Source organism: Mchenga conophoros, linkage group LG2 (assembly GCF_057382185.1).
Source record: "Mchenga conophoros isolate Kocher_MC1m ecotype Shallow Benthic linkage group LG2, M_conophoros_male_GT1.1, whole genome shotgun sequence".
Lineage (NCBI taxonomy): Eukaryota > Metazoa > Chordata > Actinopteri > Cichliformes > Cichlidae > Mchenga > Mchenga conophoros.
Window position 1 is genome coordinate 2184469 of NC_140527.1, and position 27305 is coordinate 2211773.

Genomic DNA, 27305 nt, shown 5'->3' on the forward strand with positions numbered 1-27305 from the left:
AGAAGCGCGTCGGCCATTTTGCTCGGAAGGGGGCCTTGGCGTCAACACGTGAGAAAGAGAGGTGTCTCAAAAGATCGAAACAGCCTGGTCTCTCTACCTCAGCCAGGACATTATTATTCATGTTTAAACCGAAAGAGACATAAGAAGCTACTACAATGCCCACAATCACCCTGCCGCCGAAAGAGAACGCGCTCTTCAAAAGAATTCTGGTAGGTTAAAATACCCGAGATCACGTTAGCTTGCTGGCTAATGGTAGTTTGCCAAGTAGCCTTCAGTTGCGAGATCTACAAGAGACGTGCCAGTGAATTAGGGATGTGTTCGCTACGCCAGACACACTGCGATTAAGTCGGCAGTTTTATTAAGCAGTAGCTGGAACACCGCGAAACCAGTCACGTGTTGTAGTTCTGGTGCCTGGCCATGGGGACGTATTCGGCTCGGACGTCTATGAGCACGTTTGTCTGGGGTCTGTTTCCAAAACAGTTGCACCTTGTTGGACTAGTTAAGTCCAGCGGCTGCAGGAGCTGGTCAGCCCAGATGGAGGTACGAGGAGCTTCCTCTCACTGCTCTACTGATCATTTACAGTGTCGCATAGATAAGAAGGCGCAGCGGTTTATTAAATACAGCAACGTACATCGAAACACGTCAGCCGCTTCTGTTATAGTTAAGAGACTCGAAAACACGCATGCATGTTGATGCCCTCTGCTGCCGTTTGACAGCTCCTCGCTGTGGCGTTACACTGCATCAGACGCATTATCAATAATAAGCTTTAATGACGGTTTGAATTGAAATATATGGAGAAAGCATAAAGTCTTACAAACTGCTGTAAATGTTCTGCAGGCAGGTCTGCGTGGTCACAATAACAGACCCTTGCGCTGACTGTACGGTGATGACATTTACGTCACTGGGCCGTGGGGATCCTCGCAGACTTGTTGATGCTGCTTTAGGAGCATGTGGTGCTTTTCCTGCTGGCTGGAGGAAGGACAGAGTCACTGGAACAGTGTTTTCTTTTGCAGACCTACAGTAATGTACTGTTCGTGGACTTTAAGATGACTCGCTGCAGTGTCAGGCACCTGATATAATGTGCTTTGTCCTTTTTCACAGAGGTGTTATGAACACAAGCAGTACAGGAATGGTCTGAAGTTCTGCAAACAGATCCTGAGTAACCCCAAGTTTTCTGAGCATGGAGGTAAGAACCTGATGCACCGTGCTCACTGTCAGCCTCCAGTCGTTTTAGGGGTGACGTGATATTTAATGATATTAACACAATGTGACACAGTGATCATTGTGTACATTTGGTTGCACTCCCATACAGTGGAATAAGCACCAGAATCCCAGTGTGAATTCATCCAGGAACACTGGGATTAAACAGCTGTAAACAACTGCCGCTCTTTCTAAACTCCTACATTCAGTATTCTAAAGTTTAAAACTAAAAATGTTGCCAGTAAAACTTTGGGTCTGTTATCTTGGACACTGAATTAGTATTAAAATTCATTCTTAATATCTGCACCATCATAACGTTTTCAGCAGCACAGACACTTTGCATCAAAGCACAGGCCAAAGTTCAGACTGCTTGCTTTTCTTTATTGCTGCTGCCACACATGCTAAGGCTTACAAACATTACATTGCTTACATTAAGATTCTTTTATTTGACTTTGACCTTTGATTCTGCTTCAGATTTTTTCTCGGACCTTTTAAAATGTATTTAATTTTGCAATTAAGAAAATTATTTCTTCGAAATGTAAAATTTTAAAATGCACATAAATACATTTGGAAAGGTCTTTTTTTGACAGATGTTTGCAGCTGGATGCAGTTTCTATAATGGACCCAGAGCAGATCACTCTGAAAGACCTGCGTTTTTTTTGCTCTTTTGAATATTTATTATTGCTCGTTAATAAGAGAGAATTTTTTTATCTGATTACTCGATTAATTAATGGAATTATTGATGGAGTACTTGCTTAATAAAATAATTGATAGCTGAACCCCTGATAGTTGAATGTATGAATAAAGAAATTAGTGGTGGCTCAACCCTTTTGCACTCTATGTAAATGTCTTCATTTCCAAAAGAATGTCATGCTTGGAATAATTGCTGCCTGTGGTACTTTGAAAAATCCCAAGTGGAGTCACATGTTCAGAATCTTGATATTGAAAACTGTTCAGTTCAATATTAGTTATGTTGCCGACGACAACAACAGAACCGTAAGTGAGCAAAAACTGGGAATAAGATGGTTGCGTGTCATAAGTATCTGTTCTGCTGATATCTCTGTGATGAAGCAAACTTCCCCTCACCGAGTTTCAAATTGATACCATCGGTGTATTTACTAATAATCCTGGACAGTTTGGTCAAGGTGTCTGAAAGTCCTGTGAAGAACTCTAATAACTTGAGAACAAGGTGATTAATGCCATAGGTGCACCTACCAGGAGGCTGACGAGTTCTGCTCTCCACCACTAATATGTTGTCTTACTGTTAGGGTAAGATCATTCCCAGCTCTGGCTTCAGGAGCAGACAGACTTTAATGAAGTCCAAAGCAGTAAGGAAGCTTCGTCACTGTTAACGCCTCCATGATGAGCTGCGATTCAGACTGTGAGCCAAAGTTGATCAGTTACTATCACAGCACAGAGGTTCCTGCATCATCTGGAAAGCCTGGAGCCCAGAGGAGTGCAGGCTTTTTAATGCAAGCTGCTGAGGTTTTACAGTTTGACGAAACTCAGTAAAGATATAATGAGCAATGTTTAACATAAAAGCTGCTAAATTACTCTCTGCACATATCTCTGTGAAGAAAGTAACATTTAAGAGTGGTGAAATGCGTCACATCGTGTCAGCTTTCTCTGAATGCGTCACTCCTTCCTGCTCCAGAGACGCTGGCCATGAAGGGTTTAACTCTCAACTGTCTGGGCAAGAAGGAGGAGGCGTACGAGCTGGTGAGACGAGGCCTGCGCAACGACCTCAAGAGCCACGTCTGTATCCTTTCAGTGCTCCTGCCTTTGTTCAGCTTAACAGCAGCTGCTGAATCCACTCTGAGAAACCTGTGAAAAATGTCTGCCTGAGTCCTCATATGAACTCGTGTAACGTGTGGGTAACTGTGTTTATGCGTGATTTTCTCTGACGCTCTGACCGTGCCAGGCTGGCATGTGTATGGCCTGCTGCAGCGCTCAGATAAAAAGTATGACGAGGCCATCAAGTGTTACCGTAACGCTCTGAAGTGGGATAAGGACAATCTGCAGATTCTCCGAGACCTCTCCTTGTTGCAGATCCAGATGAGAGACTTGGAAGGATACAGGGTGAGGAATGACAAATGAGACCGTCTGAATCAAAAGATGGCCGTAGAAGGCTGACGCTGGGCAAACTGATCTCGTGCGTCAGTTTCCTTTTTAGCGTCAAAACACGGAAAGTCGGATTGTAAACACGGACAGTTGTGGACTAACATTGCTGCTTCCGTGCGCATGGCGCCTCTTTCCCTCTCCAGGAGACTCGGTACCAGCTGTTACAGCTCCGCCCAGCCCAACGAGCTTCCTGGATCGGCTATGCAGTGGCTTATCACCTGTTAGAGGACTTTGACATGGCTGCAAAGATTGTTGAGGAATTCCGCAAAACACAACAGGTGAGTAGCTCTGGATGAGAAGACCTTCATGACCTTAACTAAACAGTGATCATTTAAAGTATTCGAGCTGTTGCAGAAAAAGCCTTGTTCTCATCGACTTCTGGAAGTCTGCACGTCTTTCTGCAGCTACACTTGCTGCCACTTGGTGGCAGGTTTAAGGGACATCTGCACGGGCTTCATTTTTCTGACCAGGAAGTTAGGCTCGTCTGTTTGGCTGTCTGTAGTGAGAAGCAGCAGAAGGTCTGATCGATGCATTAGTGTGCACTCTGGGGTGTCCAGTCCATCCAACCTTCTAGGAAAATTACTACTAATAATAAAAAGAATATACGTGAAGTTCAAAGTGAAACATCCGGCCTAATATGGGCATTTCAAGTCCATGTGGCAATGTATCATTTTTTGTTCCTTTTTATGTGCGTTGTTTTTCAGACATCGCCTGACAAAGTGGATTACGAGTACAGTGAACTGCTGCTGTATCAGAACCAGGTCCTAAGGGAAGCCGGGCTGCACAAGGAGGCCTTCGATCACCTCAACAGCTACGAGAAACAGATCTGTGACAAGCTGGCTGTGGAGGAGACCCGAGGTGGGTAGTGCAGTGTCGTGCTGCTCACTGAGTGTTTGCAGGTGGTAAACCAAGTCAAGTCTGCAGCTTCTGCAAATGTTTTTCAGCTGCTGTTCATAAGAAAATGAATTATCAGCTTCACTGGACTTTAGCGCCAACAAAATAGATTTGGCACACAAGAATAAAGCACACTCAGTGTACTGTGTGTAGTTAGTGGGCAGCACTGTTGGCTCACAGCAGGAGGTGGGCTCCTCACAGTCTAAAGACGTGCAGTTAGTGGGGTTAGCTGTGAATGTGACTGTAAATGTCTCTGTGTTAGCCTCGCTCCATGTGATGTCACCTCGCTCCATGTGATGTCACCTCGCTCCATGTGATGTCACCTCGCTCCATGTGATGTCACCTCGCTCCATGGTGCCTGGGATTAGTCCCAGCCCTTCCCTGCTACGCTCATTCCTTTTCAGTTTCACTTTATTTCTGAAGCGCTTTAAAACAATATAACAGCTGTACACAAAAATAAAAGAATAAAGCCGTACAGGGTAAGAGGTTTAAGAAAAGGTGTGTTTTTAAATGGGTTTGAGAAGCAGCAAGAGATGGAGCCTGCCTGACCTGCAGTGGCAGACGAAACTGCAGAGGCTCCGTCTGGTTTTATTAAATGTCTTTGTGACAGTGAAGAGCACCTGGTTAACTGAGGAGCACTGACGGCATGTGGGAGGGAAGCAGCTCAGACAAATAAGAAGGGAAAGACCATTAAGACTTAATGGGAAGCCAATGAAGGGACACTGAACCTGGGGTAATGTGCTCTCGTTTGCTTGTACCGGTTTAAAATCGTGCAGCAGCATTTTGTACCCGCTGCAGACGTGACAGGGAGGCCTGGCCGAGTCCAGTCTAAAGAGAATCACAATAATCCAGGAGAGACGTGATGAATGCATGGATCGGAGTCTCCAGGTGGCATCTAAACAGGACCGGCTTAATTTTTGACAGCTGCCCCCACTGCTCCAGTGTGGAGATGAGGCTGTGTCAGAAGCAGCTGTTAGATCTTAAAGCACAGGTAAAAGATAAGATAAGATAAGATAACCTTTATTAGTCCCACACGTGGGAAATTTGTTTTGTCACAGCAGGAAGTGGACAGTGCAAAAGTTATGAGGCAAAAATTAGAATACAATAAGAATAAATACAGTACAGAACTGTACAGAATAGAATAAAATAAAATACTATATACAGTAGAATAAAATAAAATAAATATACAATAAGATAAAAATAGAATACAAATGCTATATACAACTGAGTAAAAATACAACGATGACAGAAAGGATTATTGCACTTAGTATTATTGCATATGTATGGATGTGTGTGCTTGATCAGTTAAAGTCTTTATTATGGAGTCTGACAGCAGTGGGGAGGAAAGACCTGCGAAATCTCTCCGTCCCACACCGTGGGTGCCGCAGTCTCCCACTGAAGGAGCTGCTCAGTGCTGTCACAGTCTGCTGCATGGGGTGGGAGATGTTGTCCATCAGGGATGACAGCTTAGCCGCCGTTCTCCTGTCACTCACCACCTCCACTGGGTCCAGAGGGCATCCTAGAACAGAGCTGGCCCTTCGGATCACCCTGTTCAGTCTCTTCCTGTCCCCAGCAGAGATGCTGCCGCCCCAGCAGACCACACCATAAAAGATAGCAGAAGCCACCACAGAGTCATAGAAGGTCTTCAGGAGTGGGCCCTCCACTCCAAACGACCTGAGTCTCCGCAGCAGGTACAGCCTGCTCTGCCCTTTCCTGTAGAGGGCGTCTGAGTTATGAGTCCAGTCCAGTCTGTTGTTCAGATGAACACCAAGGTACCTGTAGCTGTCCACAGCCTCAATGTCCATACCTTGGATGTTCAGTGGTTGCAGTGGAGAATGCTTGTGCCTGCGGAAGTCTACCACCAGTTCCTTGGTTTTACTGGCGTTGATCTGGAGGTAGTTCAGCTGGCACCAGTCCACAAAGTCTTGGGTCAGACCTCTGTACTCCTTGTCGTCCCCATCAGTGATGAGGCCGACTATTGCAGAGTCATCAGAGAACTTCTGCAGGAAGCACTGGGTGGAATTGTGGGAGAAGTCTGCAGTGTAGATGGTGAAGAGGAACGGAGCCAGAACCGTTCCCTGTGGGGCCCCCGTACTGCAGACGACCCTGTCCGACACACAGCCCTGAGTCCTCACATGCTGTGGTCGGTCGGTGAGGTAGTCCAGGATCCAGGTAGTGAGGTGATGGTCCACTCCAGAGTTCTCCAGCTTGTCCTTTAGAACCGAGGGAAGAATGGTGTTGAAGGCACTGGAGAAATCAAAGAACATGATTCTCACAGTGCTTCCAGCGGTCTCCAGGTGAGCGAGGGAACGATGTAGGAGGTGAATGACGGCATCATCCGCTCCAATGCCGGGCTGGTAGGCAAACTGAAGTGGGTCCAGTGATGAGCTTATTAGGCGCCGAAGCTGAGCCAGGACCAACCGCTCCAGGGTCTTCATCAGGTGGGATGTCAGAGCCACCGGCCTGTAGCTGTTGAGGTCCTTGGGGCGTGAAGTCTTTGGCACTGGTACAACACAGGAGGTTTTCCAGAGCTGTGGGACTCTTCCCAACCTCAGGCTCAGGTTGAAGAGGTGCTCCATCACCCCACACAGTTGGTCCGCGCAGGACCTGACGACCCTCGAGCTGATGCCATCTGGGCCCGCTGCCTTCTTGCCATTAATCCTCCTCAGTTCCCTCCTAACCTGGGTGGTTGAGAGAGACAGGCTGGAGCCTTGTGTTGAGTGTGTATTGGATGCTGTTGTTGGGGGTGGGGGGAGTGAGCAGGGTGAATAGAGGAGGTGGGAAGTGTCTGAGGTGGAACAGCAGCAGTGGGGGTGGGTGAGTCTGCAGCTGATGTTGTAGACTGCCTCATGGCTGAGTCAAATCTGTTGAAGAAATGATTCAGTTCATTTGCCCATCTCACATCCCTCCCAGGCAGAGAGTTCTGCTGTTTGTGGCCCGAGATGGTTCTGAGGCCTCTCCAGACTTCACCAACGTTGTTTTGCTGAAGCTGGTTCTCCATCTTCTGCCTGTAGCTGTCCTTCCCTTTCCTTAAAAACACTGTTCCCAGAATCCATCGCTAAAAAGATGTCATTAAAAACTCTTAAAAGAGCAGATTTGGTGCTGTGGTGTGTTTTAAACCCAGACTGGAACATTTCCAGGTGTAAACAGTACCTTTTTTGGCAACTTGGAGGGCGACAAAGCAGAAGGGTCAAGGTTTCATCAACAAAAGAAACCCGGCCTTCAGCAAACAAAAGGGGAAAGAGACAAGAATGGCTGTGGGTGTCGTTGGTGTTAAAAGTGTGAGACCTCTGAGTCAGCGAGTGTTTGTGTTTGCAGGAGAGCTGCTGCTAAAGCTGGAGAAACATCAGGAGGCTTCAGAGGTCTACAGAAGACTCCAGGAAAGGAACCCAGAAAACTGGGCCTACTACCAAGGCCTGGAAAAGGCCTTAAAGCCAGGTGAGGACTTTCTCATCCATCACACTTCTTCTGTTGTTACTTATTATAATGAAGGCGTTGTCGTCTCCCTGCCTGGCTGCTGCACAGGCAGCGTGGACACAAGTTTGTGATTGCAATCACGTGGAGAACAAAGCAACGTTGAGTCTCAAATTTATGCCTGTTAGAAAAATTCCCTTATGAAGTGAGACGCAGAGAGTAGCGAGCTGCATTTATTCTGTGTGCAAGGAAACAACAGCACATATAATGAATGTCTATGCACGTGCTGGTCTTTGAGTCCTCCGGCAGAGTAGAAAAGCACTATATAAGAATCAGTTTACCATTTACTCCTGCTGAGCTTTAGAAAGGATCCTGGGAACAGATATGTGCCTCAGGGACACACAGAGCTCTGCACAGCTTTAATTTTAGACAGTGTTGCATAACTTTTTCTAGAAATGCATCTACTAAAAGTTCTGATCTCCAGTCTGAGGTCCAATCTCAGTGACTTTGACCCCAAGTTCAAAGGTCAAGTTTTCAAAAAATCCTGTGAACGTGATCTAGAATTTTGAAATTGATGCTCCAGGTGTATCTACTAGAAAGATGACGGGTACCACTGGCCAGCACCAGTATTTCCTGTGTTTGTGGTTATTAGTACTACAAATACTCTGTTGTACTTGCCCTGCAGTTATGATGCTGTGCTTCCTGGTAGAGCTGTGCCATATCACACAGTCCTAATGAGAAGATAATAATAGTTGATTGTAAAAGTCTCACACACATGCACACAGATCAGGGGGAGGGGTCTGTGTCTGACAGTCAGACTCGGACAGCGAACAGAAATAAGGAGGAATAATAAAGTGGCAGCTGGTGAAAGTCTCCTGCTCAAGAACAGACATGCCAGCAGAACGTTTCCTGTTTCCTTTGGTCTGCTGAAATCTGCAGTGGCTGTAAACAAAAAGCTCCTTGAAACCACAGATATTTCATCAGAATCTCTGCATTTGAAAGTGCAGCTCTCATTTCATGCAGTGCATTTCCCAGTCCCTGATATGGTGGTTTTAGAGATCTTAGCAACTTCAGAATAGAGTGCAGTGTTTTCCCAGAGATGTTTGAAGCTGCGGTGCCAGTAAACGCAGCTAGCAGCACCGCAGGCTGGAGATGTCTGCTCGGTCATGGACTCTGTTGGTGCAAAACCTTTGTTGCTGTCTGATATATGCACCTAATTACAACAGGCAGCTCCTCCAGAGTCCAAAGAAGTGCTCACCCTGCACCCGTTTGAAGCACGTCTCACACACAGTGTAGAATCTGGATGCCTCGGTTTCATTAACACTTTGGTCCATTTTTCTGAAAAGGTCGGGGATGCGGTGCCACCCTTCCCGGCATGGTTCCACTGCTCTCACCATGGAGTCAGGAACATGACATTTCATTTTACTCAGTGGCGTCTGTGGATTCACACACACAGCTGTTCCAGGCCTTAGTAAGTGGGCCTTGTTGTTGAGTTTCTCTATCCATTTTCTTTTTTTTGCCATGACCTTCATATCGTTTCTTGTTAGAGCTCACATGTAGGGCTGTTCGATATAACGATGTATATCTGATGACGATATAAAAACGTCTGTCGTTTCATTTCACGCTGTCGTTTGTTTCGTGGTGTCGCAAAATAAACTGTTTACAGCAATATTTCTCATGGTTCTGATGTCACTGTAGAGGCTGTATTCATTTATTAAACGTCTCTCTTTCTCTTATATTTAATATAACCACACTACAGAAGCGCCTGTTTTTATGCATCGTCGATGCAACAACGATGGTAACAGCATCGCGTGTCCGCTTGTTTATGTTCCACATAAACCTTTCACAATAAAGCTCAAGATCCTGTTGAGACTTTTCAAAATAAACTGAATCACGTGAAAGAGCAGATTATTTATAGATGAGAAGTAAAAAAGACAAGCCAGGTGCTAAAAAATAAACCTTAGACTCCAACGTTAGAACAGGCTTCTCCCCGCAGCACGCCGTGTAATAAATACAAAGAAAACGGCGCCGTTACAACTTGTGTCTAAAAATGTGTCGTTTCATGCATCGGTTAAAACACTCGACTCCAGCTACATGACGCGCAGCTGGAAACACTTCACACAAGTGGAGATTCACAGAGTTTACAGAAAATGTTACATTTGTGTGATTTATATTGTTATCGGGACGATAGATGTCTTATATCGGGAGATGAGATTCTGGTCATATCGCACAGCCCTACCAACATGTTTTTGTAGAACTGCTCATATGTTGGGCATTTTGCGTGTGGAAAGTAGAGTTTCAGGAGTCTGTTTAAACATTTTCTGGTTGTTTTTCTTTTTTTAAGGTAAATTTTTTTTGCCTTTTCGCCTTTATTGGATAGAGACGGTGTAGATAGACGGAAAGCAGGGAGCAAGAGAGGGGAGGACGTGCAGAGGGTCGGACTCAAACCCGGGCGTACTGCTCTCCGGCCATACGACATATGGTTGCCTGCTCATCCACTGAGCTACGCCGGCACCCCTGGTTGTTTCTTTTTTGAGAACTGAGGACATCTGATAACTGCATGTTCATTTCTGTCACAAACTGGAAAAGTAGCTTTGGTCAGTTGCAAAGTTTGTATCTGCTGTGCACGGGGTAAGAGGGTCCTAACAGGAAGAAACCTCCGGCAGAACCAGGCTCAGGAGGGGCGGGGCCATCTGCTGTGATTGGTTGGGGTGAGAGAAGGAAGACAGGATAAAGAGAGACAGAGATTAATAACAGATATGATTCAATGCAGAGAGGTCTGTTAACACATAGTGAGTGAAGAAGAAGCACCCAGTGCATCATGGGAATCCCCAGCAGCCTACGTCTATTGGAGCATAACTAAGGCTACGTTCACACTGCAGGTGAAAGTGCATCAAATCCTATTTTTTTTTTTAACCCTCTGCGACCCATCTATCCGATCATGGTGTCACAGTGTGACAGTGTGAAAACCACAAATCCGATATTTCCAAATCCAACCTGGGTCACTTTCATATGTGGTACTGAATGCGATACATATCTGATGTTTTAGACAGCGACTGCTGCTCACTGACACAAGACAGACGCCGATTATCAGCAACGCAGAAGCGCCTGAGAACACATGGCGAACGCTTCCTGGCCATCCCGTGTAGATGTCAGTGAAACTGTTGGGAAGACAACGTTGGAGAAACGTGAACATTTTCTTTGTACTGTATAATCTGCAGATTCTGACAGAAATCTGCAGCTATCCTTTGAAGCACCGCTCCTCTAAAACAGCAACAAGGATCATTATTATGCAAATAACAAAATAACTTTATAACTTAAAGCAAAATTGGGAAACATAAAGTCCGAAGTCTTTACATTAAGGCCATCAGTCAAACATCCTGTTGCTCTGGGTCTAAACAGAGCGCGTCGTGTGTGACGTCTTCTTTTGTGCATGCGCCGCTTTGAGCGTTCACACTGGAGCGCGTTTGCTGTCGCATTTTATTTGTAGTGTGAACGAGCAGACAAAAAAATCGGATTTGATCAAAAAATCTGAATTGAGCATCAAGACCTGCAGAGTGAACGTAGCCTCAGGGAGGATTCAGGGTCACCTGATCCAGCCTAACTATACGCTTTAGCAACTGAAGACTTGAATTTCACCTTATTCTTTGCTGTGTGTCCTTCTCTCTTCTCCACTACTTGCACACTTTGTCCCAGTTAAAAGCCCGTCTGCTTCTTTCACAGTGGGTGTGAAGGTCCTCCTCCTGGGGTCAGGGTGGGGCTCCTGTGGGTTTGAGCACTAACATTTTGTTCACATTAAAACTTTGACATTTTGCACAATGACAGGTGATACTGTGAAAATGACAATTTTTATTAACATTTCTACTACTCGTGGTCATTTAAGGGTTATTAACCGTTATAGATGAACATTCTTAATAAATGACGTTAGAATAAGCACAAAACTGATGAAGAACTTCAATTTCACTTTCAATTTTCCATCTGTCTGTCTCGAGTCTTCAGTGGTTGTACACGCTGATCCACTTCATTTCTGGAGGCTGTTTTGATACGATTCAATAAACTGAAGCCTCTGTCACAATCTGCACTGGACGCCTGAATGTAGCACAAATATCCACAAGCTGTGAGCCCATGTCTGCTGCTCTATGCTCCAAACTGATGTCTGAGCTCGTCCCAGTCCTTGTGTACCTGCTGATGCTCGAACAGCAGCATGGAGCCATGGCGCCTGCTCTTTGTGCTGTAATAATGTGGGGAATGTGGTCATAGCACACTCTTAGCTCTTAACAGCCACGTTCATCCCTTTGTAGTTACAGTTTGTTGTCCTCTGTGGCTGCGAGATAATGCACCATTTGACCACCAAACAAACTGAACTCAGCAGATATCCTGAGTGAGCAGAAGTTTGGATTGTCTGTGTGAATTTGTGATATTAACTGACCCCTGCAGCTTTAGTTGACCATTTCCTCCTTTCTCTTCAGGCAGTTTAGAGGCGCGGCAGAAGATTTATGAAGCGTCCTGCATAAAGTTTCCTAAAGGCCTCGTTCCCCGAAGGCTGCCTCTCAACTTCCTCACTGGTAAACCTGGATTTTTGGCAAATACACCTTTTCTGTCTGTTATGTCTTTTATTTTATTAAATACCAAATCACAATGTTGTTATTCTCACACTTGTGTTTACTGCTTCTGTGAGGTGGTGTTTTTATTTTTTAAATAAAGAGAAAAAATTAGCTTATGGCTGTATCTGTGTCAGTGCGTAACACGATGGACCCAGCATGTTTTTATCAAGTATGCGCTGCCCCTGAAGTTTAGGGTTTGTAAAAAGTTGCCATCAACAGTTAGAATTCATCACAGCAAACAGGAAGGAATCAGCTGCGGCTCAGAATAGGCGACACTCATGACCTGGGATTTGTTGTCTCTGTATTTGGTGCGCTCAGAATTAGCAGAAACAAACTGATTAGTCAGCTTATGAGTGTAACTCACATTTTAGTGACAGCGTAAACCTCGCTGTGTGTTTGCTGTGTGTTTGTGCTGGCCAGGGGAGAGGTTTCGTCAGTCTCTGGACAGCTACCTGAGGATCAACTTCAGCAAAGGCTGTCCTCCCGTCTTCACCACCCTCAAGTCCCTTTACAGCGACAAAGAGAAAGTACGTTTGTGGTGCTTAAAACGTAAGTCTGTTTTGAAAATGTTCTTTAAAATAAAGGGATAATAAAGTTGTTTTCTCTACGTGCAGGTCACAGTTATTGAAGAATCAGTAGTTGGCTATGAAACCTGTTTAAAAAGCTGTCGAATGTTTAGTGAAAATGGTGAGTGCTAATTGGTTATAATGGTTTCCATCATCTCCAGTCTCCATTTATTTATTTGAAAGTTTGTGACTTGAACCAAAGCTCAGTGACAGCTGTACTAAATGTTGCACAGATGATGGGAAGGAGGAACCCCCCACCACCCTGTTGTGGGTACAGTACTTCCTGGCACAGCACTTTGACTTCGTCGGCCAGCCACGCCTGGCGCTGGAGTTCATTAATGCAGCCATCGACAGCACACCTACGCTCATTGAGCTCTTCCTCATCAAAGCCAAGATCTACAAGGTGTGGTGGAAAGCTCTGCACACACAGGTGTTTTTGTTCACTGTGTGATCTTTCCATGTCTGCTAACCCAGCTCCTCTGCCCTCTAGCATGCAGGCAACATAAAAGAAGCAGCTCGGTGGATGGACGAGGCTCAGGCCCTGGACACTGCAGACCGCTTCATTAATTCCAAGTGTGCCAAGTACATGCTGAAGGCTGGCCTCATCAAGGAAGCAGAGGAGATGTGCTCCAAGTTCACACGAGTAAGCAGATGGCATGTTTGAAATGTTGCCAAAGTAATAAAACTCCAGCATTGTGTCAGTGATTGAGAGGGAGGAGTCATTGGGACGGGGAGTGTGGACCTGAGCTGGTGTTGTTTGGCCTTCCAGTTTGTACATAGCACTCAACAGCAAAGCCTATAATTGAAGTTAAGAGATTATATATCTGTGTGTGTGTGTGTGTGTGTGTGTGTGTGTGTGTGTGTGTGTGTGTGTGTGTGTGTGTGTGTGTGTGTGTGTGTGTGTGTGTGTGTGTGTGTGTGTGTGTGTGTGTGTGTGTTGCCTTTTGCATCACTCTGTGATTAAGGAGCTTGGAAAGAAAAGCGTCTGGACTTCTGTAAGTTGCTTGAAGACGTTTCACCTCTCATCCGAGAAGCTTCTTCAGTTCTATGAGTCACATGGTGGAGAGTCCCAGATTTAAACCCTGTGGGAGTGTCCCCCCAAAGAGGGACAACTTAAAGAAGTCCAGACGCTTTTCTTTCCAAGCTCCTTAGACTACGATGCCCTTCACAGACATCACTCTGACACAACAAACCTGCTGTACAGGGTCAGTGCAGCTGTGACTGAAATGCTGTCAAGTTCAGCTCAAAGCTGAAAAGATCAAAGATGTGATCCGTCTGTTTGCATGAAGACAAAACACCAACCTCGTTGTCTACGTAAACCTTTTCTTCAGCTACTCAGCTTCAGCTTAGCACCAGCACATATCATTTTCCTCAGTTTGTCTTCTGGTGGCACAAAGTAAGTTTGGAAGTTTGTGTATTTCAGGAAGGCACGTCGGCAGTGGATAACCTGAACGAGATGCAGTGCATGTGGTTCCAGACAGAATGTGCGTTGGCCTACAAGGCGCTGAACAAGTACGGAGAGGCCCTGAAGAAGTGCCATGAAATTGAGAGAGTGAGTTCATTGTTCATATTCACACGTTCCACCCAACTGCTAACGACAAACGTTCAAACCTTTTCTACAATATCCTGCTACCTCTCTAGTTCAGGTGACAATCTCTGGCTTGAAGACAAATAAAAGATTTCCAAAAACATCATAGATTGCAGCACAGTCTTACCTTTCAAGTTCAGCTAATTTCCACAAAGTCTTAATCCAAGTAACTGAGACGACCTAACGTTATCATAACGATCAGAAGTTTTCTGATCACCTGCTGATCAAAGCTGCCCCCTTCTTCTCCTCATCAGCATTTTGTGGAGATCACTGATGACCAGTTTGACTTCCACACCTACTGCATGAGGAAGATGACGCTGCGCTCGTATGTGGACCTGCTGAAGCTGGAGGATGTCCTACGGCAGCACCCATTTTATTACAAAGCTGCTCGCACTGCAATACAGATCTACCTGACCCTGCACGACAAACCTCTGACTGATGACAGCAAGGAGAGCCAGGCAGACACGGGTCAGACTCTATGTGCACGCGCCGCACGACTTTGATTTACAAGTAGCTCTTTTAACGATGTTATGAACTGGTTCTTATCTTTCTATCTGAGCACTCAACTTTACACAGCTTACCTCATTCACCATATCACACAGGCAAGTTCTTCCTGTCTACCATTCATACACATTCATACTCAGATGGATGTGTCGCAATGCAAATTTAGGCTTAGTTTGTTTGTAAGGATATTAGGCTTGCAGGGATTGAAGCACCAACCTTGGATAGATGGCTTGATATTTAGCTTCTGAAATACAGATTGTTAAAGAGTTAAAGATGATTTTAACTTTCAGAACACTCGTGGGGGGTCTTGGCTTTTTTAGTCTTTGCTTGCAAAGATGTGTAACTTTCATACCACTCAGAAAACAAAAATGGATGCATTTTCCTGCAGAACTTGTGTAAAACTATCTCTGTACATGAAAACAGCATTTTCAAATTTGGGACATTGCACAAAATGTAAAAAACAAACAAAACTGAACTAAAACAAACAAAAAAGCCATTGACAGTTCTGAGTTTCAGAATCTGATATGTTCACAGACTCGATCCACAAGCTTAGGCTGTGTTCTGCAGTACAGGCCTGCACACATAGCCAAAAGCTTTGGCCTGGTGTCCTGTACAGCAGCGGTCTCCAACCTTTTTTGCGCCACGGACCGGTTTATGCCCGACAATATTTTCACGGACCGGCCTTTAAGGTGTCGCGGATAAATACAACAAAATAAAACTAGTACCGGTACCGAAAAAAGAAGATTTATTCATAACACATGTGAAAAGACCCAGGAAAACCTAGTAAACGATAAAAACGATGACAAAATAACGCTGAACACCGATAAAAACCCTGAAAACCAGACATTTCACACCTGAACCTCAACTCTCGCGGCCCGGCACCAAACGACTCACAGACCGGTACCGGTCCGAGGCCCGGGGGTTGGGGACCGCTGCTGTACAGGGGTTAAGCCCGAGTTGTTTACTAAATCAAATTTTAAAACCAGTCTTTCAGTGTACAGTCAAGTTGAGGTCTGTTCTGTCTTCAGACGTAGCAGACATGCAAAGCTGGAGTATAAGGCACTGCATTATGTCATAACACTGGTTTTCTCTTTCTTCTCTATAGAAAATCTGACAGACAAGGAGCTGAAGAAACTGCGCAATAAACAGCGAAGAGCACAGAAGAAGGCCCAGTTAGAAGAGGAGAAGAAGAACGCAGAGAAGGAAAAGCAGCTCAAGAACCAGAAGAAGAAGAAGGAGGATGATGACGAAGAGATTGGAGGGCCTAAAGAGGAGCTAATACCAGACAAACTGGCCAAGGTGGGCAGATGTTTGCAGCTGGTGCAGCTGCCCTCAGTCATACATGTTACTAATGAAACAACTCCTCCTTCCAGCCGGAGAATCCTTTGGATGAAGCAGTCAAGTTCTTGATCCCACTTAAGAACCTGGTGCGGAAAAAGGTTGAGACTCATCTGCTGGCTTTTGAGATCTACTTCAGGAAAGGTGAGACGGGCTTCAGCACAAAGACTCATCTCAGTTTGTACTGTTGTATTGCTATTCCAGTGTCCAAGTCCACACTAGGTGTTCCAGAAGTATCTTTGGCTTATTGTCACAGTAACATGACGTGCAGGTTTAGTGTGGAGCAGCGTTTGCTTTGATGCTGCAGGGTCTAACTCTGTAGATGACGAGGGAAAGTGTGGGTGAGGGCATGCAGATGAGTCTGACTCCCATGTCCCCACCCTTTCTCTGACTGCTGTTGAAGTTCTTCTGGAGGATGAACTTGAAGTTCTCATGGTCCATGGCCTCTGAAATGCCACGCCGGTACTGCAGTGCACTTGTGCCCTCACTATATTTGTGGGTACACCATGCCTGTCAAACATCCTGTCCTGCTACCTGATCGAACTTCCTGGTGTTTTTCACCAGTTCCTTCCAGAATCTCCTCCAGCAACGGCACAAATCAAAGCACAGTCGGACACATTCCCCAACCTAGAGGTGCAGAGAAACATCTACCTGATGGTATCTCTCACCTTCATGCTCCTTCAAGCTCAGGCTGCCCATTAGGAAGGTGACGTGTCAAGTCTCGAGCTTATTTCAGTAGCCAGGGGTCAGACTGCAAGGGCATCAACTGTTGACCACAACCCAATTCACTCAGGTGGTGAGCCCCAAGAAGGCGGGCCCATGTTGCTAATTTGTGCTGCACCTTAACATGACTCTGTGGGCTAAGGCTCTGCCACTAGACCCTCTCCTTCATGGCCTGGTTCCAGAGTGAGGTGGAGATGATAGTCACCTGAATGAGAATCTGAAAGGCACAGAAGAGCACTAGGATGGAAGAGATTGACTCATGGAAAACGAGAAAGCTTAAGAGATGTAATAATAACTAGCAGCCTGAACATCTAGAAATGAAGGTAGATGGAGGAATTCAGAGTTCGACTTTCTTACATTCTGGAAAAATGACAAAAACGTTGTCCCTCTGTCTTTCTCCAGAGAAGTACCTGCTGATGCTGCAGTCCATAAAGAGGGCTGTTCACATAGAACCTAATAATCCATGGCTGCATCAGTGTCTTGTCCGCTTTTTCAAAGGAGGTAAGTGTGACCTTCTGTGAGCTACGTGAACTGCTGTGATTGTCTCGGGGTATCACCGTTCAAAGCTTCACTGGGCTGTCTTATATACTTACAGTGAGTGGGAGCACGGATCTGGCAGAGGCAGTGAGAACGGTGCTGAAGCACGAGATCTCCAGGCTGTTTGGAGAGAGCAGCCCTCAGAGCTTCAACAAGAGCTACCTGAGCCAACACTCCAACTCCATCCCACACAGACTGGCTGGTACGCAAACCTGGTGGTGAATGTTATGACCCACTGTGGGCTCAGACACTGTGGGCTCAGACACTGTGGGCTCAGACACTGTGGGCTCAAACACTGTGGGGTCAAACACCGTGGGGTCAGACACTGTGGGGTCAGACACTGTGGGCTCAGACACTGTGGGCTCAGACACTGTGGGGTCAAACACCGTGGGGTCAGACACTGTGGGGTCAGACACTGTGGGGTCAAACACTGTGGGGTCAGACACCGTGGGGTCAGACACCGTGGGGTCAGACACTGTGGGGTCAGACACCGTGGGCTCAAGACACTGTGGGGTCAGACACTGTGGGCTCAAGACACTGTGGGGTCAGACACTGTGGGGTCAGACACTGTGGGGTCAAACACCGTGGGGTCAGACACCGTGGGGTCAGACACCGTGGGGTCAGACACCGTGGGGTCAAACACTGTGGGCTCAGACACTGTGGGGTCAGACACTGTGGGGTCAGACACTGTGGGGTCAGACACTGTGGGGTCAAACACTGTGGGGTCAAACACCGTGGGGTCAGACACTGTGGGGTCAGACACCGTGGGCTCAAGACACTGTGGGGTCAGACACTGTGGGGTCAAACACCGTGGGGTCAGACACCGTGGGGTCAGACACCGTGGGGTCAAACACTGTGGGGTCAAACACTGTGGGCTCAGACACTGTGGGCTCAGACACCGTGCGGTCAGACACCGTGCGGTCAGACACCGTGGGGTCAAACACTGTGGGGTCAAACACTGTGGGGTCAGACACTGTGGGGTCAAACACCGTGCGGTCAGACACCGTGGGGTCAGACACTGTGGGGTCAGACACTGTGGGCTCAGACATATTAGAAAACGTGTCTGAAAGAGAATCTTTAGAAGTGACCGCTTTGGGTCAGGCCACAGGTCTGTTATTATGAACAAAGAGTCTTTTTTAAAAAACATTTTTTACACACAGCATAAGAGGAAAATAAGTACTGTGCTGAAATCTTTTGTTCACTCTTTGAAACCAGGCTGTAATCTTTATAAAGATGGAGCATTAGTCCTCCATGTTTTCTGAAGCTGCTGTTTTACTCATTTTCACTTCAGTCTTGAGCATTTTCAGCATATTTTAGTTAAAGTTGCTAATTTTTTGAGTTTATTGGAAAAGGGATATAGGATCATAAATACACACGGTGCGTAATTACATATGTAATTGCAATTTCCAAACACATGCAGCACACCAAAGACGAAGGGTTTCAAAGTGTTCTCGTGCTAATTTAAATTCAGGCCTGCACCTTTAGACTCAAGATATGAAGGATCATGTATTGCAAATGTAGTCCTGATGTTATTCTACTCACTTATTGTTAGCAGATTAAATATGTGACTCTCTGGGCAGCTGACATCTAAAAATCTATCTAAAAATTAAACTTTCCCCCTGATAAACAGTTTAATTACATTCTCACACCATATTGGAGTTTACTCACCAAGCATCAGAGTCCAACAAAGTTAATTTCACTTCAAAGACTTTTCACTAATACCGGCTAACAGAGGCTAATAGTAGCTAACAGAGACTAATAGTAGCTAACAGAGGCTAATAGTAGCTAACAGAGGCTAATAGTAGCTAACAGAGACTAATAGTAGCTAACAGAGGCTAATAGTAGCTAACAGAGGCTAATGGTAACAAACAGCGACTAATAGTAGCTAACAGAGGCTAATAGTAGCTAACAGAGGCTAATAGTAGCTAACAGAGGCTAATAGTAGCTAACAGAGGCTAATGGTAACAAACAGCGACTAATAGTAGCCCTTACTAAGAGTTCAGTATATTTTCAACAACTTGCCTCTGTATTGCTGTCATCAGTCAGAAATGAGCTTCTCTGACTTCTCTGTTCAGACCTGTTTACTGATGTTGAGCCTGTCACACCAGGTCTCCCCATGTGCTTCAGAAAAACCCTGAAACATGCTGAGTTTTGTACATGACCAGAAAGAGTGAATCAAGTTGCCAGTGACAGATTTGCATCTCTGACAGACAGGTGAGATGTTGGGGTTATGAAACCTTTCTGTGGAGTAATGTGGCATCCACTGCACGTGACTGTGACAGGAATAAGGAGACTTATCAGCGTCAGTATTGAATTTATTCATCCGTGGTGTCGAGTTGGGCACGTTTGCTTTTTTAAAATATATAATCTCAAATTTTTAAGTACCAGATGCAGGGATTTTGTAAATATTCTCTAATTGTGTGAACGACACAAATGTATTTTCTATCTAAAGATCCCAAATGTTACACATGCCTTTCTTTTTGCAGACTGTGAGTTTAGATCAGTTTTCCAATTAGTTTCAAAGAATGATTTCCACAAATTAGAGCATCATAAAGTACATATTGGCAGCCTTAATGTATTGTTTTGTCTATCCATCAGATTCTCAGTGTATTTAATAATAACAAACCTGTTACTAAAATATGATTTAACTTGAGTAGGGTGATGGAGATCAGCAAGCAATGTTGTTTTATTCTTATGGGATAGTTGTTCATACGCAGCCACGCTGGGCAGGTGTGCAGTGTGGACCGTTTTCCCACCATGTGAGGATGGACAATCCCAAGGGAAAAACGCCAACTTCCTGATTCTGGCAGATAAGTCTTTGAAATTCTGACTTCTTTGTAATTTTCCACTCTCAACAAGAATTGGCCAAATAGGTGGCAAAAATGTGGCAGAACAATAATTTTAGTTAATTATTTTAATTTGACATCCTCGTACCAGGATGGATGCCCCGCTTTGCTTGCTCTCTTATTTTGCCAAACCAGCTGTGGAAGGTTCTTCTGGATTGTCTGTCGTGATTCCCGTCCATCGCTGTTATGAAAGGGACGGGCTGTGAATAAGTAACATCCACCCAAGAGGAGACCGGCATACATCTGCTTACCTCCATGTATAGAAAAACCAGAAACTCATTTGTTTTTAAGAGAGAGGGGACTTAGAGACATGTCAGAGAATATCATCACGAGATTATCTCAACTGCATGTAATGTAGTTCTGTAGCACATAAAGGAAGAAAAGGGGACAACCTTTGTTAGAGTAGATCGTTACACTGTTACAAGAACAATGAACAACAGTTTGGCTTCTCTCTGTTAGCAGATGTAGACTTTTACATTAAAATTGCTTCAGAATATACGATCCACAGATACGTGTTGTATACAGTCGTGATGTGTACCAATCTATTCTATAAATGTGGGTCCAAAACCAAACTTAAAGGGTGCGTCATGTCGAACGGTTCTATTTCATTGAATGACTGATTCCACTGTTTGTCCTGCATACAAAATGTTGACAAGGTGACACAAATTAAATACGTGTGCCTGCCTGGCATAAAGCCAGTGTGGTCTGATGGATAATTTCAGTCTATTAACCAGTTTTTCTTTTGGCAGTAACAAAGTAGGACAGCAGCTAAACATTTCATAGAATCCAGTGTTGAAGGCATCTGGTTACTGGCTTTATTATCTAAGTGGGAAGATATTATGGTTTGTATTTCTTTCAGCTCAGTGTGAGCATGTAAATTAAGCTGAATCATCAGATATTGTGGGGAGCACTAACAGCTCAAAGAATGCATCCCCAAGTTTACCTGCTTCACCTTGCAAATGGAAAACTTTTGCATAAAAATAATCAAAATCTCTGTTGGTTTTATCCAGGATTGTCAGAAAACTGCCGTTTTGTCACTTTATCCTTTGTGTAACCTTAAATGCTCATGAATGTTTTAATTAACAGGCTAATACTCAGCGGAGTTTAGCCCCAAACTCAGTGCTTCTGTGCACGTCTGCAGGAAAATGCACAGTTAATGTTTGTGGAACTAAACAATCCACACTGGGGAATACAAGCTAACTAGAGATGGAAACGTGTACAAAGCATAGGACAGCAACAAGGAGGAAAAACAGGGATAAACAAAAGACAAAGACTGCAACTATAACAGAAGGTTTGGGATTGAAAGAGAGGAAACACCTCGGGAACACAGCTGAAACTGATAAGAGACCACGAAACTGAATACTACTGAAATAAACCTGAATACTTAACAAATGGGACGGGGATTACCTAAATAAAACAGGGAGACAAACATCACTGACAGAAACGTGACACAACAGGGCGAACACGAGGGAAATGATCATATAAAACTAGGCAGAAAGACTAGAATAGAGAACCGTTTCATGGTCTCAGAGAGAGTGGAATCGATAGAGATCGGATCCATCGATCAGAAAGACTGAAGAGAACAGAAGGATGATAGGGACGTCAAATATGATCACATTTATCAGCGTTACCTTTCACTGAATATCTAATCTTCTCCAATTTTAGACGTGGTGTCACTGAGTGCTGGAGGGAGCTTAGTTGACTTCTGCTGAAGGAGAAGACGATGTCTTGCCAGTAAGGAAATAAACGCCAAAATGTTTCATTGGTTAGAGGTAAACCAGTTATAGTCGACTGGGAGCCTAAGTATGGCAACACGGGGGAAGGTCACTGAAAGGATCTTTGTCGTGGTATCGAAATAATTCTGCCAAAAGCGAGCGAGGAGTGAGCAAGAGAAGAGCACGTGTCAAGTTGCCCGATGGCTTTGTCGCAGTGATGACACTGGGATAGATTTAGAGCAATGGACTCTGAGGGTGCCATGATGCAAGGATTCCTTATACACTGTGAGCAGTACTGGGAACAGTTTATCCTGACACTTTTAAAGTGGAAACAGGACCAGGAGACTTATTACTTTGCATGCTTCTCACGGCGACAGTGATTTCGCCATGGCGTCAGGTTTTTTAGCAGCGTCCGAGTTTATCATGGGGAAATTGAGACGGTCTAGAAACAAACTCATTTCAGTGGAGATTTAGATTTATATAAACAGCATTAAATGAGTGAAAAACTTCCTCGTGGTGTTACACGCTGAAGGAAGGTTCATCCAGGTGCACTGAAACACAGTTCAGTGTTACTGACGCTTCCATTACAATAACTGGCCGGCGTTGCTTTTGTGAGCGATTATTTTGCCGGTCGCCCGTTCTGCCTGTTGGTCGCGTTCTCATCAGTGTCGTTTTTCCTTTTGTTAATTTTTGCTTCCTCAGGTTTGGTCAGAAACAATAATTCAGTAACACATTTGATGATTAAATGGTGATTAAATGGCTTTATTCCATTGAAAATGTGAAAGTCAGGTGTAGTTCCCTGTACTCCAGCTGAGACCAACCTGAACCCCGTTCAGAGTCCGACAGCCTCCTCCAGAGTAATTCAAGGTGGATGTTTCTCACCCAGCATTGACAGCTCTGGGGTGGAGCTGGATCCGGTCCCAACCGTAGCAGACGCCCGCTGGCTGTAAGGACGAGGACTCCCTTACTGTTAGTTATATTATAATTTTATAGCACTTTCAAGCACACCTTTCATTTAATTAAGGGCACTTTATCACTTTAACCATGGATTTGCACATAAGAAGTTTAATTATTTATTGAATATTTATTGGGAATTTTAAAAGCAGTTGGTAGCCTTGTTTCAGATCCTGCACAGCTGCTCCTCATCAAGGAACGTGGTGGTGTCTGTGAAAAGGACGGTGACTGAGAGAAAATAAGCTTTACCAGTAAGAAGTAATGCAAACGTGTGTGAAAAATGTAGAATTAAAGGTGATGCAAAGAAGTGACTGTAAGATGTGAGGACTCACCTTTCTTTCCTGTGTTGTCTCCAAGGTCCAGACACCATTTAAAGGTTCTGGGAGAGACCGTGGGTTAAGGGAGTGTGGGCAGTCTTTGTGCTTGGATGTTTGGGTTTTTATAATAAGGGCTTTGGTATAAGATTAAAGTCAAATATCTGTTAATATGAAATTGTGAAATATATATATTTATTTATTCTAATTGATATATTGTGTAATGTGGTGGAAGGTTGGGATTTGAGAATTTACCTGTGAGTGGAATAATGGTTTAGTCTGTGACAGCTGGAAGTACTTAAGGCTGCCAGTTGTCAGTAGATGAAGTGTTTGTAAGGAGAGCTGTATGCAAATTAATACTTGTTCCACTGCACTTGCCCTGGTCCATCTCACTGTGATTCCAGCCGCTAAGGGCCGCCCTGTTACACCAACCATGGTCATCGTGGGTACCGTCCAAATGTCGTGTCTTCGATGTCTTGGCTACAACATGTTTGTCCTGTCCTACCCACCAGGCTAGGATCATTCACGTGATAGGGGGGGTCAGCATATTGCAGCCAACCGAGTTCTGTTTTCTAACTATTGGTGGGAGTTTGGTACGCTGTAACTTTAAGCCTCTTAACACTGGTGTATGTATAAGGGAAGAGTAACTGTTTGTCTAAACACAACAGTAGCAAAGTGCCAAAAGTCAATTTAAATGGTGTTTCTGGCACTTTGCTTCTGGCCATTTGTTCCCGTTTGTTTAAATGTGGAAGACAAGTTTGGCAGGTTTAAGATGATGTTTTTGCACCAACATGGTCAAAGAGCTGAAACAAACGAGCAAACAAAACCAAACAAACCTGGCACTGTGTGCTCCCCGTCCTTTATACAAACACAAAGCAGTTTGACTGCACGTGAAGCGGTTTTACGTTCGCCTTTATCCAAACCTTAAATGTTTAAATGGACTTGTTCTTACACAGCTTTGTCTCCTCCAGCTGAGCACTTTATACAGCTCTACATGTTTTAATATAAATATAATCCAGGAAACGTGGAATAACACTTTGATGTTGTCTCCAGTAAGTGAACATTTTAGCAGCAGCTTAGCCCTCAAACGTTGCACACCAATGACTGCACACATGTTTAAGCTTAGTTACTAGTTTGCACTTGAACATGTATGCATTTGTAAAACGTTTGAGATCCCTCCCCTTACCATCAACGGGCTTCTGCTGATCCTTTATATTTCAAAGGTCATGTTATATGTTCATGTTAAATTAAAACGGCATCGTGTCATATTTATGTTTATCGATCATATTGTGAATTTTAGGGTGTTTGAGAGTAAAAAGGGAAAAATATGAGTACTCATATTTGCTCAGGAAATCACTTTGGTCCCATAGAAATGAATGTAAAACAACAAACGTGTGATGCTAGTTTGCAACAGACGCTGTTTACAGACATTTTGAAATCAGGTGCTCTACAACCCGGCGGGTCGGTGTTCCCTTTAATATAATTCTTATATTTGAACTATACAATAGGAAATGCTATAATGTTAATAAACCCCTAAAACTCATATTTTGTCAAATCTTTCAGGAGGTAAATTTCCAGATTGGCCTCTGCAGAGCCTCAGACCTCATTATCGAAGCGCTCGTCTTGACAGAGAACAGAGCGAAACCCCTCCTGAGGTGGTGTTAGAATATCCTTTTAAAAATAACTGTTTCTGAACCGTTTCATCTACAACGAACTAGAAAGGAGCTCGCCACAGAGCGCTGGCTGTGTCGGATAACAAAGACGGTCATATTGCTTTTCATGCTCGTTCGAATTGTGCAGATTCTGTCAGTTCGTACGTGATGTTCAGTGTTGTTTGAAATCATTGTGTGTCGTCTCTCAGCCGCTAAGATGATGGTTTACCTGGAGCCTTCTTCTGATAAGATGGCGTGTGAGATAGCTACAGCGCTGGACGAGTCGCTGGCTGGACGAAGCATTCAGGTTTGTGGTGCTGTCCACAGTGACGTCACACAGCAGCTTTGTGTCCACTGTAGTTGACTTTGTGTGTGTTGTGCTGCAGATCTGTGCCGAGGTCCTGGAGGCTTTGCGTGACGGCCAGCTAGGTGAGGGTCAGCAGAAGGCAGCTGAGGCCTATCGAGCTGCCTGCCATAAGATCTACCCCTACAGCCTGGCCTTCATGCCGCCTGGTTACCAGGACAACAGCACCGTAATCAGCTCTAATGGCGACCTGTCGGCAGGAGAGCTCGATGACATTGCGAATGAAATGTGAGACGTGATGAGGAGGAGAAGCGAGCATGTTGCCACACGCCGTAGCCCCTCCCAACAACAAACAAACTCCCTGACATTGCACTGAGCTGGATGGACCGAGTGCCACAGGAGACACAGAGACCTTTTTTTAACAAAAATCGTACTGTTGTTGAGTACATGTAAAACAGAAAAAACACGAATACGTTTCGGGAGGCTTGAAAGGATTGTGGGAGACGTGGACCTCCTGGGTAAATGGCTTCTGTAAACACAGTCTAGGCTTTTATAACTCCTGTGTTTTCATGCCATCTTCTTCTTGTTGGTGCAGCTGCTTCTCAGATTTTTAAAAGTAATTTATATATTACAAACTGATGGATTAATAAAACAATGTTTGCAAAACTAAACAGTACTCGTGATGGCGTTAATGATGTTTGTGTGCTCAGGTAAGTGACATCACATGCAGCCTAGTGCCATGACTGTTTGTGTTGGCTGCCTCAACAAAACCTCAAACCCCAATCAGAGGTCATGGCTATGGATGCCCATTTCCACCACACAAAAAATAAAAAATTCTCCATAACTCGAAATTTCGAGTCAGCTCTGTTGGGTCTGCGCTTCACAGGCCCCGCTGGTTTAGACTTATTCCCGTTAACGAAGCAAGACGAACAGCTCGACCGGTTTTTCACATGCTAGCAAGGCAAGGACCTCAGAGCAGCCTTCTGCCCTCGGTGTCAGACCCAAGAAGCAGCTTCCCCTGCAGCCTCTTATTTCTGTGACACACAGGCTGGATCCCAATTCAGGGTCTGCAGCCTCAGCGGTCCTCAAGGGCCGCGTACTCAAAGACCGCTAAGGCCGGAAGTGCGAGGCTTGTAGGTTTGTGAAATGGGACGGTCTAGCCTCCACGCGCTGCTCAGGTTGCCTAGCAACCACGATACTAACAGCTGGAAACTTTTCATACAGCTTTGTTTGACAGAAATGAAGGAGAACATATTTTGTACATTTGTTTCTACATGAGCTGTGATTTGATGAGTATCTGAGGCTGAGACCACAGGACTGTAAAACATGATTGTTGGGCTTCATTTCTGTGCTGAACAGTTATTTAAGATCAGTTAGTAAATAACAAATAGCTGATGTTGTTCATGAGACTAAAGTCAGTGTAAATATAATATGGCCAATATTATAGTTATTATATTAATCATTATTAGTTATTACAGCAATGAGTTTGAACATTGTGTCAAACACTGAGCTTCAGTAAAGATTTATGTTGCAGTTATTTTCCTACCACCTTAAATCTTCACTCAAAGACAAGTATCTGTGACAGTGTATCTATAGATGCATTACATATAAGAGACAAATATTGTTCGTTTAATATGCTGCCATTACTAAATTTGGCTCAATGCTTACATACATGTGTAAAAGCAAATGTACGAGCTGTGATAACTGTGTCTGATAGAATGAAGAGTAGACTGATATATGAAATATTCCTTTATTGGGTGAGTAAATCAGACCATGTCATAACTGCTGTAAGTCACACAGAATAGATATCAGAGCCTTAAACAGGCTGACTTCTGCTAAATGGGTCAAACTGGGCAGAAAGTCTACAAACACATAACATCCTTATAGAATATGATGTAACACTATAGATCAACTTAGCTCAGAATATATAAAGCATATAAACAGTTACAGCAATATGATGCAACAAACACAGCAGCTACTGATCCAAAATACTCAAAGCTTCATAGAACTGGAACATTTATTTGTTTATTA

At 44.5% G+C, this 27305-nt stretch overlaps 1 protein-coding gene across 1 annotated transcript; it reads left to right on the forward strand.

Annotated features, from left to right (window-relative positions):
* The first annotated feature begins 3 nt into the window (after positions 1–3).
* On the forward strand, positions 4–25945 carry LOC146581445 (N-alpha-acetyltransferase 15, NatA auxiliary subunit-like). Its single transcript, XM_085282724.1, has 20 exons — positions 4–209; positions 1102–1186; positions 2855–2959; positions 3122–3279; positions 3465–3599; positions 4026–4179; positions 7534–7653; positions 12099–12194; positions 12654–12760; positions 12848–12920; positions 13033–13202; positions 13290–13442; positions 14223–14351; positions 14642–14855; positions 15997–16190; positions 16265–16373; positions 17355–17453; positions 17548–17691; positions 25180–25277; positions 25357–25945. Exons 1-20 carry the CDS (start codon positions 156–158, stop codon positions 25564–25566), a joined length of 2607 nt encoding a protein of 868 aa, XP_085138850.1. The 5' UTR covers positions 4–155; the 3' UTR covers positions 25567–25945.
* Positions 25946–27305: the final 1360 nt, after the last annotated feature.

What these genes read in the sequence shown, in the direction of transcription:
- LOC146581445 (XM_085282724.1), top strand. Translation starts at nt 156, where the DNA reads ATGCCCACAATCACCCTGCCGCCGAAAGAGAACGCGCTCTTCAAAAGA. An exon ending in AATTCCGCAAAACACAACAG is followed by an intron (nt 3,600 to 4,025) that starts GTGAGTAGCTCT and finishes GTTGTTTTTCAG; the next exon opens with ACATCGCCTGACAAAGTGGA. An exon ending in GGAAAAGGCCTTAAAGCCAG is followed by an intron (nt 7,654 to 12,098) that starts GTGAGGACTTTC and finishes CTTTCTCTTCAG; the next exon opens with GCAGTTTAGAGGCGCGGCAG.